This window comes from Dendronephthya gigantea, unplaced genomic scaffold (assembly GCF_004324835.1).
Source record: "Dendronephthya gigantea isolate DGI-Jeju-01 unplaced genomic scaffold, DenGig_1.0 000359F, whole genome shotgun sequence".
NCBI classification, from domain to species: domain Eukaryota; kingdom Metazoa; phylum Cnidaria; class Anthozoa; order Malacalcyonacea; family Nephtheidae; genus Dendronephthya; species Dendronephthya gigantea.
In genome coordinates this window covers 54266-67336 of record NW_021163369.1, presented here as the reverse complement: position 1 = coordinate 67336, position 13071 = coordinate 54266, and the positions used below count along the sequence as shown (strand labels likewise).

General features: G+C 36.3%; 1 protein-coding gene and 2 long non-coding RNA genes across 4 annotated transcripts; 1 reads left to right on the top strand and 2 right to left on the bottom strand.

Moving 5' to 3' along the window:
- Nucleotides 1-3612: 3612 nt before the first annotated feature.
- On the top strand, nt 3613-5337 carry LOC114542525. 2 transcript variants are annotated; one of them, XR_003689674.1, is made up of 5 exons: nt 3613-3654; nt 3827-3889; nt 4215-4298; nt 4849-4969; nt 5260-5337. It is a non-coding gene; the product is annotated as an uncharacterized LOC114542525 (long non-coding RNA). The 2 variants fall into 2 exon arrangements; XR_003689673.1 differs by having other exon boundaries at nt 4849-5330.
- Nucleotides 5338-5430: 93 nt separating this feature from the next.
- On the bottom strand, nt 5431-11034 carry LOC114542534 (HMG domain-containing protein 3-like). Its single transcript, XM_028562057.1, has 10 exons — nt 10657-11034; nt 8829-9940; nt 8296-8429; nt 7765-7941; nt 7354-7594; nt 6692-6822; nt 6369-6494; nt 6046-6264; nt 5639-5867; nt 5431-5534 (listed from the first exon to the last, which is right to left on the bottom strand). Exons 2-10 carry the CDS (start codon nt 9928-9930, stop codon nt 5431-5433), a joined length of 2463 nt encoding a protein of 820 aa, XP_028417858.1. The 5' UTR covers nt 9931-9940; nt 10657-11034.
- A 203-nt stretch (nt 11035-11237) lies between these two features.
- On the bottom strand, nt 11238-12929 carry LOC114542526. The gene is made up of 2 exons (XR_003689675.1): nt 12804-12929; nt 11238-12683 (listed from the first exon to the last, which is right to left on the bottom strand). It is a non-coding gene; the product is annotated as an uncharacterized LOC114542526 (long non-coding RNA).
- Nucleotides 12930-13071: the final 142 nt, after the last annotated feature.

The following is a 13071-nucleotide window of genomic DNA, read 5'->3' as shown; positions in this document are numbered from 1 at the left end:
AAGTCCAAGGTGGCCTTCCACAGGGATCAATGCTCAGCGGAATTGCGTCTCCTGTGGGCAGTGTTTTGCTGTCGGCTAACGAAAAGGAGAACGAAAGGTTCGGCTTATAGCATACTTCTTTTAGATTGTAACTAATGTCGGTTCACTCTTTGAGGTCTCTCTGTCAGCGAGGTTTTCTCGGTTTCCTCTTTATAGCCTAAATCACGCCCTGCCTGTATATAAAAAGCATCACAATTAGTATTAATTACATTTACATACGTGTTCTTTTAATTGCAAATGCCCTTACAACAAAACTGCTAAGGCTATATTACTATTGGTTTTATCCAGAGGGTATCTCTCTATAAATAAATGAGTGACCCATAAAATGCAGGAAGTAATAAGTATTAAACCGTCGCCTCGGTAAGAATATACTGCGTTTGATATTTCGGCCTCGGGCAAAATCCCTTCGTATATCTTTCATGTATAAGACTATCGTGTCAATGACATAACTGTATTGGTACCAACCTCCTATTACATGTATATCCGTATAGATTAGATGGCCGTGTTATTCGTTTCGAATATGTAAAGGATGAACAATTTGGAGAAGAACACGAACAAATGCTGGAAGAGCTGCAATCATTAGTAGAAGCAAATATGGTTCGTATTATCCAGCATTCTTTATAATATAAACTACCATCATCACTTTTGTATAAACAAATGATCCCACTGGCACCAATCTTAGAGAGACAGAAAAAAAAATAAAAAGAATATTTCAGAGCATTTTCAAATGAAAAAACGCTAATTCAGATGACGGTCTGTGGTGATGTTTTTCAAAATTACTATCTCCTACTCTCAGAACAATTTTATCATATTGCAATAAAGGGGTTCGTGGTTGCTTGGATTACAAGATATCACAATATCTGGAAAAGAGGCATAACAGACGGCAACATCAAAACTATAAAGATGACGCTGAAGAAAATAGTGCCAGGGAGAGACCAGCGTTGGTATAAAGGAGCTTCCCTGGTCATATACACTTACGCAACGGTTAGTCCAAATTCGATGTTATATGTATATGAGGTGAGAACTGCCATTTGTTGTGTCATTATAATTATTTCTTAGCAAAATATAGTAAAATGTTACATTAAACACCTATTATACATATTTAGTCAAAAAACCTTTACTAGCAGACAATTTTGTGAAAACATATTACGAGAATTAACATCTTGTAAACTCAAGATGTTAACAAGACACAATATTAATTGCGATATTATCTCTTTTAAAGTTATTGTCAAACCAAGTTTGTATTGTATGTATCAAAATCACGCTTTCTATGACAATTCTTACAATTTATTCACTTTGTAGTTTCATGTGGCTGCAGGGAAAGAGGTGGATTTGAGAAAAGCATTTTTACAACTTGCCTCCACTGCCAATAAACAGGAAGACGAATTGCCTTTTCTGGAAAGACTTCAAGAAGAAATTCAGTCTAAACTGGAGGAGGGAGAAGCAAATGTTAGATTTGATAAATTTCTTTAACAATTTACTTGGTGATGTGCATTGACCTGCATAATACATCGAACATTTCATATATTATAATTTATACCTTGGCGATGTTCTCCAGTTATGTTTTTCAATTTCGTTTACAGGCGGCATTGAAGTGGATAACGCCACACACTAGTGTAAAATGCAGCGGCACGTTCCAGCCAGCGTTCGGCCTAGCTATCTCAGTTCTAGAGACTTTTGCCAGCATAAGAAGAGAGGTAATACACAAAATGCATTCGCACAAGCAATTCTCTTGAACCAGAGGCAGAGGCGTCTAGGCAAATAAAATGTGTAACCTCATATATATGGCTACTATATATAATATAAACCATATTTTAAAAATATTTATAAAGTTATGGAACTCGTGGCGGAACATGCAGCATATTTCACATTGTTAACATTTCATTTTATTAATTTTACAGGAGATTCAACGAGAATTGTTAAAGTTGTGCGACACGGGAAAAACACAGACGCTGTATTTCGCAAAAAGCAGCGAAACAACCATAGCAGATCTGAGACAACGAAATCAGAATCTCTCGCGTGGTGCAAAAGGCATAAAAATTCCTAAACACGTGCTTGATAAAAACCTTGTTAACGAAGTAGAATGTGGTAAGTCTTAATATATATATTATAAACTACAAAGTGAATACTATTTAGTATAAATTTCGAGGTAACTATTCATATTCCTGCATTCTGATTGGTCAAGATTCACTGTCACTGAAGCGATAGTCACTAGCTGGCCCGTGAATATGTTGTTGTAATTTAACTAAGAAATTTGAAGTAATTATACGTTTTTATAAAACTATGTTGATTATTATTTGTAAACTCCTCGAAATTTTTACTAAAACAATTATATAGTCGCCTCATACAGGCTCGGTGATTACAAGCCAATATTCACTTCGCCTTCAGCTCAGTGAATATAGGCTTGTAATCACCTCGCTTTCGGCGACTAATTGTTAAATATTACCATGCAAGTAGAATGTGGTAAGTCGCATAATTATATTATGAATTCTTACCTGATTGTATAGCATGTGGTGTACTTGGCGTGGAACAAGGTGAACGATTTCAAGTTAGCCGAAGGCGTAGCAACCAAGCGCAAATAGACGAGACAGTGGAAGATTTAATCGAAGTCACTATTGAGTCAATACGCCAAATCTTTGCAGGTATTCCTATTGATAGTATTTTCTCCTTGTTGATACGATTTTACTGCATACAAACGGAAAAATATATGCAAGCAATAATGCCACTTTGCCATTTAAAGATGATAACCATGACGTCCATTCAGAAGAGCAAGAAGTAATTACTGAAAACCTATCAGAGCACATTACAGACGTAAGTTAGTAGAACAAATTCTTTTTAGAATTAAGTATTGTGCATTTCTGTGTTATCGTTATTGTCAACAATTGTTAACGAAGACCTTACTAAGGAATACCAGTCAAAATGGTAAATAATATACCGATTATACATGCACCTAGATTTTATACTCTTAATAAAAAAACTTTGTAAGGCTTTCTCTAAATATATTTATAGAATATGTCACCAAATTCCAAGAGAAAGTATGATATTCTCACTCCCAGAAAGCGAAAAGTCTTCATTCAGGTACGTGCATGGATTATGATATGCAGGGCCGTCGAGAGAATTCGTGGGCCCCGCGAAAAGTTGTTGAGGCAGAACGCAAGAATTAACATATAAATTGAAATAAAAATAGCTCAAAACTACTGCCGAAGTATTCAATCAAAACCATTTATCGATTAATCAATGATTAGCTAGTATATGCGTTATAACTTTGCAATTTATGATTATTCTCTAAAATGTGGTGATTATTCTCTAAAGGGTGTTGAAAGCGGAATGCGAATAGCAAACAAACAATACGAGGGACATGACAGCGACCAAGGTATATACATTACAATTTAGTCTGATTCGTGTTGAACTATACTGTGTCTAGGTTAGGTTGGCATAAAAAATAACACATTATTTCTTATCCATGTAAAGATGGCGAAAAAGGAGATGATGATGAAAATGATGATGAAATTGATGATAAAAATGATGATGAAAACGATGACGAAAACGATGATGAAAATGATGATAAAAATGATGATGAAAATGATCATGAAAATGATCAAAATGATGATCAAGGTAATAACGAAATGGATGAAATAAATGCAAATAACATGACATAACAAGAGCTCGAGTAGGACAACTGAACATTACGCGCGTGCCTTTAAGTTGCATCATTCGTATTTCGTAGCTATATAGTATTAAAAATACTATACTTCTATAACTATATTGACTTCTTCAATCCTTTAAGATATAGCGCCTGATTGTGTTGGGGTTTTCACCCAAGAAAGAAGTCAAAATACTTATAAGAGTAGTAAGTATACAAGATATAATAGCTTTTGTATTTCTACCGTTTTTATTTTTATTTTCTGATCTATTCTTCAATGGGACAGTAGTAAATCGGCTGTATTACTTATGTGAATGTATGATAACATTCAAATTGTTAACATCAATGATTGCACTCCATACTTTATTTTCTCCTTATTTTACCCCTTCAGACTTTTATAATGTAACACAACAACATTTTACAAAATTTAAAATAAGCAATACGCAGTTTATGGGAACGATTAGGCATAACAGGCATACACTATTTTGAGAAATATTAATGTAAAAACGTAACTATGCACTTTTATGCATAGACGGAAGAAGGGCGCTGTTCACAGAACCTGTATCTGGAACAGTTGGGGTTCTGAGAAGAGATACAGAGACGCTGTCAAATGATGGTAAATATAAAAATAATATGCAATTTCATAGAATCAAATCCGCCTTGCAGAAATTAGTATTATTAATAATGCTAATAGAACGATTTTTAAACGTATAAAAGTTTAATAGAACGTATTTTAAACAACTCTTCAAATATGTGTGCAGTTTAAAATAATTTTTATTAACGTGCTGTACAGCTATAAGTCATTATATACCATAGAATGTAATTATTGATTGTTTTATACGCTCATATACAGGGTGTCTAAAAAAAAACGCAACCACTTAAATATGCAAGAATATTAATATTGTTCGGGTTTGCACCATAGTTCAGCTAAAATTACTTCTAGCATTGTAAATGAGGATCAAGCGCCATTTTCAATTCCCAGAGGTGCGTATCTATTGCGCTTTAGAGCTGTATTAATGTTCTGCATATTTAAGTGGTTGCGTTTTTTTTGAGACACCCTGTATATGATGTGCACTTCACTAGTACGATCTGTAGGTGACTATTGTATCGTTAATTCGTTATATTGCCCTGTTAAACTTATTTGAATTTCATCTCTAAACATTAAGTATCCAATGATGACGAATCTGTGTGTGATACTTGTGGGCAAGATGAACCCCCAGAGGATCTAATTTATGGCAAGGCGGTAAATTGGGTTGGCTGTGATAAATGTTGTAAATGGCATCATTGGTAAGTACAATGTGCATTATGTGCGGCCGTGAAATAAGTATAATATAGTTTTGTAATTACAGTGAATACATGTGAATTGTCACTTCATTAGTTCAGCTTGCTCCAAAATAAGCCTGTTTTCCACAAGGCAGAGCGGAGCGGAGCATGAAAGCACGCAGACAATGAAAAATTCCTCTCCGCGCGTAAAATTCCGCCCAGTGGAAAACCGGCGGGCTTAAGTGACCCACTACATGATGCCCTGCATTTTTTTCTATATTTTACAAAGAAAACATTTCTATTTCATTTTATAGTGTGTGTGTTGGTATAAAACGTAAACCAGCTTCAAACAAAGTATGGTATTGTAAATACTGCATGCCATGATATATCATGTTTTGATCTGGATGGCAAGCATTGTGTATAAACGGGCCTAATAATTTACATTAACTGGTACATAACATTGTACTTGATGGTATATCTAACTTTCACTCATTGTTAATAACAACAAAACGTTGAAACCTGTCTCTTTTCAGTTCCTGATTTGGTTTCAAATTAGCAGCTGCCAGCTGCCTTTGCTTTTTCACAATATCTTCATTTTGGAAGTAGTCCATGAGGTAATTGTAAAAAAAGTGAGTGCCAAATTCCTGCACACATGAACTTCTGAGTCGACGGATGTTTTTCTGTTATTCTCACATTCCTGGTAGCTTGTCTTGATGGTATTTGATTGCAGGAGAAGATTAATATCGTGATAATCACATAAAGGAGACTTGTGCGGGTTCGCAGAATTATGAAACCTATCACCAAGTACATATCTTCTTGCATTCCCAGTAATTGGATGCTTAAATGTCCCATCATCATAGCAGGTTGCTTCTGTGGCCTCACTCCTATACTCGGCAGTAGCAAGCACTGGCACACTGTTATCCTATAAACAGATAGTAACATCTCGATAGACACTTCCCAAATTCGCTATATTGCGATGATTGTGGCAATCGTCAAAGGTAAATTACTATTGCGTCGGACAGATTCAAAAATACTAGTAGAGTACCTCATATATTAATTATGTGTTGAATATTATAAGCATATTATAAATGTCAAATGACCTTAGCAGGAGGTTTCCCCAAAGTTGGTTCTTCAAAACATCCAGAAAATTTTCCCCATAGCTGATTTGCTACTTCTGGAACACGGCAATCCATATGGCGAGCGAAACCGCATGCTGTATCACACAGGAACATCAAAGGTGGATATTTGAAGGAAAGGTAGAGGTCTGCAGCATCTCTCACAGATTCTTGCAGAGTTAAGAATTTCGAAGCAGCGGTCACCTTATAAGAAAAATGATGCAATTATGCATTTTAACAATCAGTATATATGGTTGATATTAACTACACTACAAGTACTGACTGCAGTTTATTAAATATTTACTCACTCCATGACGACAAACTATATGGTAAAAACCACCAGTTTGACCAGGAACTTTCGTAAAGCCATGACAGGGGCTTGATCCCACCAATAGTGTTTCATATAAGGTCTGCAATGCAACACGCATTTTTTCCTGTAGAGTAGAAATTGAAATAGATATTATGAATTGACTATTCAACTTTTATATGTTCTGTTCTATGGCTACCTCTGAGTTCCAATGTAACAGCAGTATATTGTTTAATTGCTAACCACGAAAACATCTCCCCGCTCATCCGGTAGTACATATTATATGTAATACTCGCATGTTTAAAACTCTGAAAAACCACTCACCATTGACTTCCCCCCGATTGGGATTCGACAATCTTGGCAAAAGGACTTCAGCGATGTTTCATCAAGCTCTCTTAACTTGGTCATATCCAATTTTCCTTCTCGAATAATGGAATGCAGTAATGCAGGATCACCTGGAGAACAAGTTAGTGCTGTATATTAGTAAACATATTCGAAGGCAATTATTGCACACCGCGTATGTGCTTTAAAGTCTCTTACTGTGCTCTTGATTAATCTTTTGATAATAGACAATAGTAAGGTGCAAGTAAAATTTATGTATATAATATTAACTGATTTAGCGAACTTTGTTGTAGATTCTCAAATTGGGCTAAAATAGTTGAACGTTAGATGGTCGATGCTAAGCGATAATTACGTAATTCACTGTTTATTTGGCCTGGGAGCCTCGCTTTCGATTAGTTAAACATTCAAGTATATACTATAAGGATGGTTTCAATTCATTAAGCGAAGCTCGCGGGCCAATTGACCGGTGACGTGATTATCGAAAGGGAGTATTGAGGTAAAGGGAGGAATATTCATGAAGCTGTTTTGCATTACTGTTTGGCTGATGAAATTGAACATCTAATAGAATATGCCTTACTTAATTATGTCTCTGAACTTAAAAGTCGCCTCAAATAGTGGAAACGAGTTACAATAGAAAAACAAACCTTTTGTGCTTTTATTCTCTTTCAGAAATGTGCTGTTCTTCTGTAGCTCTGTGTTATACAGGCGGGTGCCTCTCATTGACGGAGCAATTACAGGTGGGATATCAGCCACGTGCACTTTGAATTTTTCTGCTGTTTTCGTATATGAGGTGCTTTCTACCCACCGCCGTTTTATTTTATTTAAAAAGGGTTCCAATGTCGGGGGCGAACTTTCAGATACATTTTCTGGTTGCGTATAGTCTATCTATACCAAATGATACGAAATGCGTGACTCCTTTTAATGGCTATCGAATATCGATACATCCCGAAGCTAGGTATACAAATATTTGATACTTATATAATGTCCCTTTGAAGTTCTTCAATCAGTTGCTGATAATTTCAATAGTTATTATTTGACAGGAAAGAGTGAATTACCTGGCCAATACCGCAACAGTTTTTTTCATTTCCATCGCCAAAGTACACATTTCCGATGACACCGCATATCCCACATACAACAGAATCTAAATCACGGTCAGTGATAGCCTCGAAGCAGTAGTAGCCATTGTAAATGTAGTTTGCCAAGTTTTCAATTACATTTCGTTCAGGCGGCTCCTGTAAGGAATTGACTCACTGGTATTAAACAGTTTCACGGCAATTAGACTGCTTATAACAGTATCAGTGATCGGATAACCGTTTGTATGTGTCATCAACATATATCATCAGTGTTGAAAGGTTATTCAGTCAGGCAGTTAGTCTGGTATAAGACGAATATATATCGTTAATCGTTAGTAGCTACACGTATGTAAATGACTATCTAACCGCAATAAAGGTTAGTTAAACGACCGAAGAATATGCTACACCTTCCAATAATCAACATCGCTGATCCAATATTGATGGCAATATTAGTTTGGGTATCAATTATCAGAATATATGTTTATCTATTTGAAACACTATAGGAATACTTACTGCAGCCCTTTCTGCCATCGCATTAAGTTTGCTTATTATCGCTATTGAGATTGGAACTCCTTTTCTAAATAATTCTCTCCATTCCAGCAAAATTTGAAACGGGACTAGAATCTTGTCGCTTATGTTGAAAAGACCTGAAAATGAAAGAGGTAATTGGAAAAATATGCATCTCGGGAGCTTACCCTTAACCCTAGAAACCAAAATCAACGCAGCTCAACGGGCTCATATATAAGCAGTCCATGAACATATTTTCTGGTCCATGACATATTGTGGGTCTTATTTTTAGTAGTTAGGTAACTAGTACTGCATGTGAACTTACACTTTTATAACAAATGTTGTTTGTCACTGTAATAAATGCCCGCTTTGCCCTCGAGAACGCTTGTTCACACGGCCCGTTTCTTTTTGGCTGGATCTGATACCTCACTGACTTGTCAGTATCCATGGAAAAAATCAGTACCCAAAAAACGGGTCGTGTGAATAGGCTTCAAAACGTATTTTTATCAACAAGAATTAAAGAAACTACTTAAACATACCAAGCTCATACGGGAAAATTTGATTCATTGCTGAGCAGTTAGTGTTGGTGCACATTTTCACGCGAACTTTTATCTCTTTAAAGGGATTCAACTCCGTCAACAAATACGATTTCCCTCTAGAACCATGGTGTGCTTTCCCTTCCCCAAGAGGACTACTACATAAACCACATAATGTTTCCGATGGCTCAAGGATTTCTGGCCACCCAGCAGGTGACGAATCTATTACTCCTGGTTTGCAAATGATCTCTTTTGGAATGGGAGTAGGCAGTGAACGTTTCATGTTTAGCTCAATTGTATTTGAGCGTGACAGGCTTTCCGAAACTTGTTGGTGGTCTTCATTCTCGGCGTTGACGGCATTGTGCGTAGGTTCGTCGTTGGCGTTGCCCATCGCAGGTGAATCTTTCTTGACAATACCCAAGCACAGGAGCATATGCACGTGAATGCAGAGACACTTCGATTTCAGTTGTTTGCTCTTTCCTATCATCATCTTGCAATCTTTCGAACAGCATCGCACAGTGGTCTCCGTCACTCGGACATGGCAGTATCCAACTGGGTTGTTAGCTGTCGGCTTTCCAAAAACGCAGTACATTGTTGGGGAAACCTGAACTGCAATGGGTAAATGTTCGCCGCATGTCGTTTTTACTTCGGTCAGTGCAGCTTTTGTTGTTAAATCACACGGATATGCCTCCAGCACCGGGAAGTTGATGTATTTTGCCAGCGGTTCAATGGAGTTCTTCACCTTTTCCAGATGTTTGCATTCAAAACTTGCCAGTTGGTCGCTGTTTACTAGAACAGCCCGCATGTCCTTGCACTCTGGGTGATGACAAATTTTTCCATTCTTTTCAATCACCAGCAAACATCTGTCGTCGTGACAGCTGGTCTTTGATGAATATATTGCCATTTCTCCTTTAAGTATTTCAGTGCATTCTGGTATTGCCAAACGCGCTTTCTTTCTTGGAATATATGTGCCACCCAGATCGTAGTTGCACGTTGGGCAGTTCGGTGGCTTATATCGGTTAAAGTAAGTAGCATGGCATTGAGGACAGCTACTTGCCCCTCGCTTGGTACTCGTTTTTATGGCTGAGCCTGAGGCTGAGCTCATAGCGACAACCCTAAGAAAAAGAAAATATAGTTGCGGCACACGACATCTACCGGGTACTACACATACAATGTACTTTTTAGGTATGCCAATAGATATAAAAATGTTGGGAGATTTGAAGAAAAAATGCCTGTTCAAAAATTTGAATGTTAATGTTGAAAGCCGACCGAAATTCGGCTTCAGTTTCCATCCTTCCATCTATTCTGTATTTCAGTGGTGTAAACATAGTCTTTTCATGATTTATTTGTCGATGATATATAATTCTTTATTCGGAATACAAAGACCCTGCATGATCTACGATCTATCAACACCGTGTCGCCGACATCTAAATTCCGAAATATTGGTATAGACTGTTTATTTTAAAACACTGTTGTCTTTTTTTCCTGTGCATATATTACAATACAGTTACACTAGCTGTAAAAATGTGTACAACCAAAAAATTTCATTTTTGCTGAATCTCAACAATAAAATCTCGATTACTATTTCATGATTACAGACTTGTACATGTGTGATTGTTTTCGGCAACTTCAGCCAACGAGAGATTTTCAAATATACAGGCTTTCGAGCGGCTTATGTCCAAAAAGGCTTTGAGGAGAAATAGCATTTCCTGTGCTGTACATATTTTACTCACTAAATTAAAAGCTATCGTTATGCTTTAAAAAGGAAAACACGCATCTACTTGATCAGTTGTTTACAACGTCGTAAAATAAAAGAAGAGAATTTACTTACCTAAAGTTTAGTTATACTCCGATCTCGGTTCCCAAGGGCGTAGCTAACACGATGAAATAGAAAATCTTTAGTTTGAAAGAAATATTTTCCGATCACAATTCAAAAAAAGGCAAGTTTATCAGCTTGGATTACATAACAACTTCCGAAAACGAAGAATGCGGTCGAACAGAACACGTGCAATTCCAAACCAATGATTGATTGACAGCGTTATGATTGACATCTATTCTCAGATCTCTGTAATTATCGCCATGCACATTCAAAAACATTCAAGCAATTACGTCGCTACATTATACATACGTACATAAATACGGATAGTACGAACTAATGGGGCTTTATTTACCCATTTATACAAGAAGTATTGCAAATTAGCAATAAAAACGAATAAAAATTCAGAATCTCAAATGTTCCATTCCGCGTTTTAGACTGCCATTTTGGGTGTTTCTGACTTTATTTCTTGCAATTTCCTGAAGGAAGATTATTACTTTGGATCATTACATGGCTATTTTGATAATATATACACTCAAGTGTAACGGGCCGAGCTGCCTGAGACACACACACGTTGAATTCAGTTTCTAAGAGTCTTTATTTCATTCTCGTGCTCCCTATATACATGTGCTCAAGACTGTCATATCTAATTACAATGGTGCACTGTTACATTATCTAATTACAATGGTGCACTGTTACATTATCTACTACCAGTACAATAGTGCACTGTTACACAAGACCTTCACTAGGGAGGGGCATAAAGCTGTCGCAGAGGACAAAGGGCAGTGATTTAATGAAAACAAATTTCAATTCAAAACCATATTAACATAACATTCCAGAGTTCCAGTAATAGAAACAAAAGGGTGTTACTGGACAACAGGCCTCAAAGATCTTTAATACATTTTAACCATGGTTAATCAAGGGATACTGTTCATCCTTCAACCAACTGTGATTTAACAGATGGAATTTCATCCATACCTTGATATTTTAATTATCCAAAATTGGACAATTAAATTGATAAAAGTGCCAAAGTCCCCATCAACCAGTAATAGGTAATTAATTGTCCACTGTAATTAATTACCATAAGCTATAGTGTTTGGTACAGATAATTTTACTCACCAATGGAATAACTATAGAATACCCCACCATGAATAAAACACGTTTTAGTAAATGACCCCACATCTCTAAACTTTATGAAAATCCATATATTATAAAGTATGATTTTATATGAAATGTTAAAAGAAAACAAATCAATAAATAGTTATTCATTTCTAGTGTATGAATTAGTTATTTGAATAGACAGTTAAATAACCTTGTGGGGTATTCTATAGTTGTGCCTTTTGGAATTAATATACTTATAAGCTTTAATGTTTCACTTTATGAACTAGTTGGCCTTATAGGTAAATTATAGTTTTTAACTTTTTATAGCAATTTTCAACACCAACTCGCAACGAACGCAACAATGTTTCGAAAGAAGTTTACGCGTGACCAATTTTAACACAAAAATTATTTCAAAAACATGTAGAAGGTTATGAGCTGTTTTTTAATCGACACAACATTGTTTTTCCAATTTTTTGCTCATTTGTAAGTTGATGTGAAAGTGTAACAACGCCTTTAATATAAATATCGGGCGATACTGTAATAAACAAAAGTGTATATATTATAGTCGCTGAAAATATCGCTGAAATTTCATCCACACGTTAAGATTCCACAACTGTTAACATCCATAACCACTAAAAAAGAGCCAAAAATAACAGACAAGCAACCACTCGTTCAAAATCTTGATATTAATTTCGTGAATACTGGTCGTGGTACTCGATTGATATTGGAATAATTCGAGAGCTTTTTCCCGAGGTTTTTCCCTGCAGCTCCTTTACACATGATTGGCTGCAACCACTGCAACCGCCAATTACATATAACCAATCACAATCGACCTTCCGAGCAGTGCGACTCTACTGCTTTCATTCAAGGGACGAACCCGCACGGCAACCTTGACAGAGCTTTCCATTATTGTTTACTAAACTTAGCGTCTCATAAACAAACTACCAAATGACCATCAGATGGAAAGGGAAAGAGATATATTTCAAACACATGATCATACGACAAATATTCTTTGGGAAGCGAAATTCATAAAACTAACCGATATTACGGATCATACTTACAAATTCCAGATAATACTAGCGCAGATCCTGACGCACTTCAGAAGAAAATAAACAAAATCCGGCGATTTCTTTTACACATGACACACGTACGAGTACTAAGCAAAGTATTTTGCATAAACTGTTAAACGTGATGGAAAACAGAGCAGTTCCCTATAAACGTTTGACATTTTCGTGTGACATTCACGAGATAGTTATAAACAAATCAAGCTTGAAAAAACCGGAAACGCTCTTTACAAATAAAGGCAGCTGTGAACTTGCGAGTCTGAAT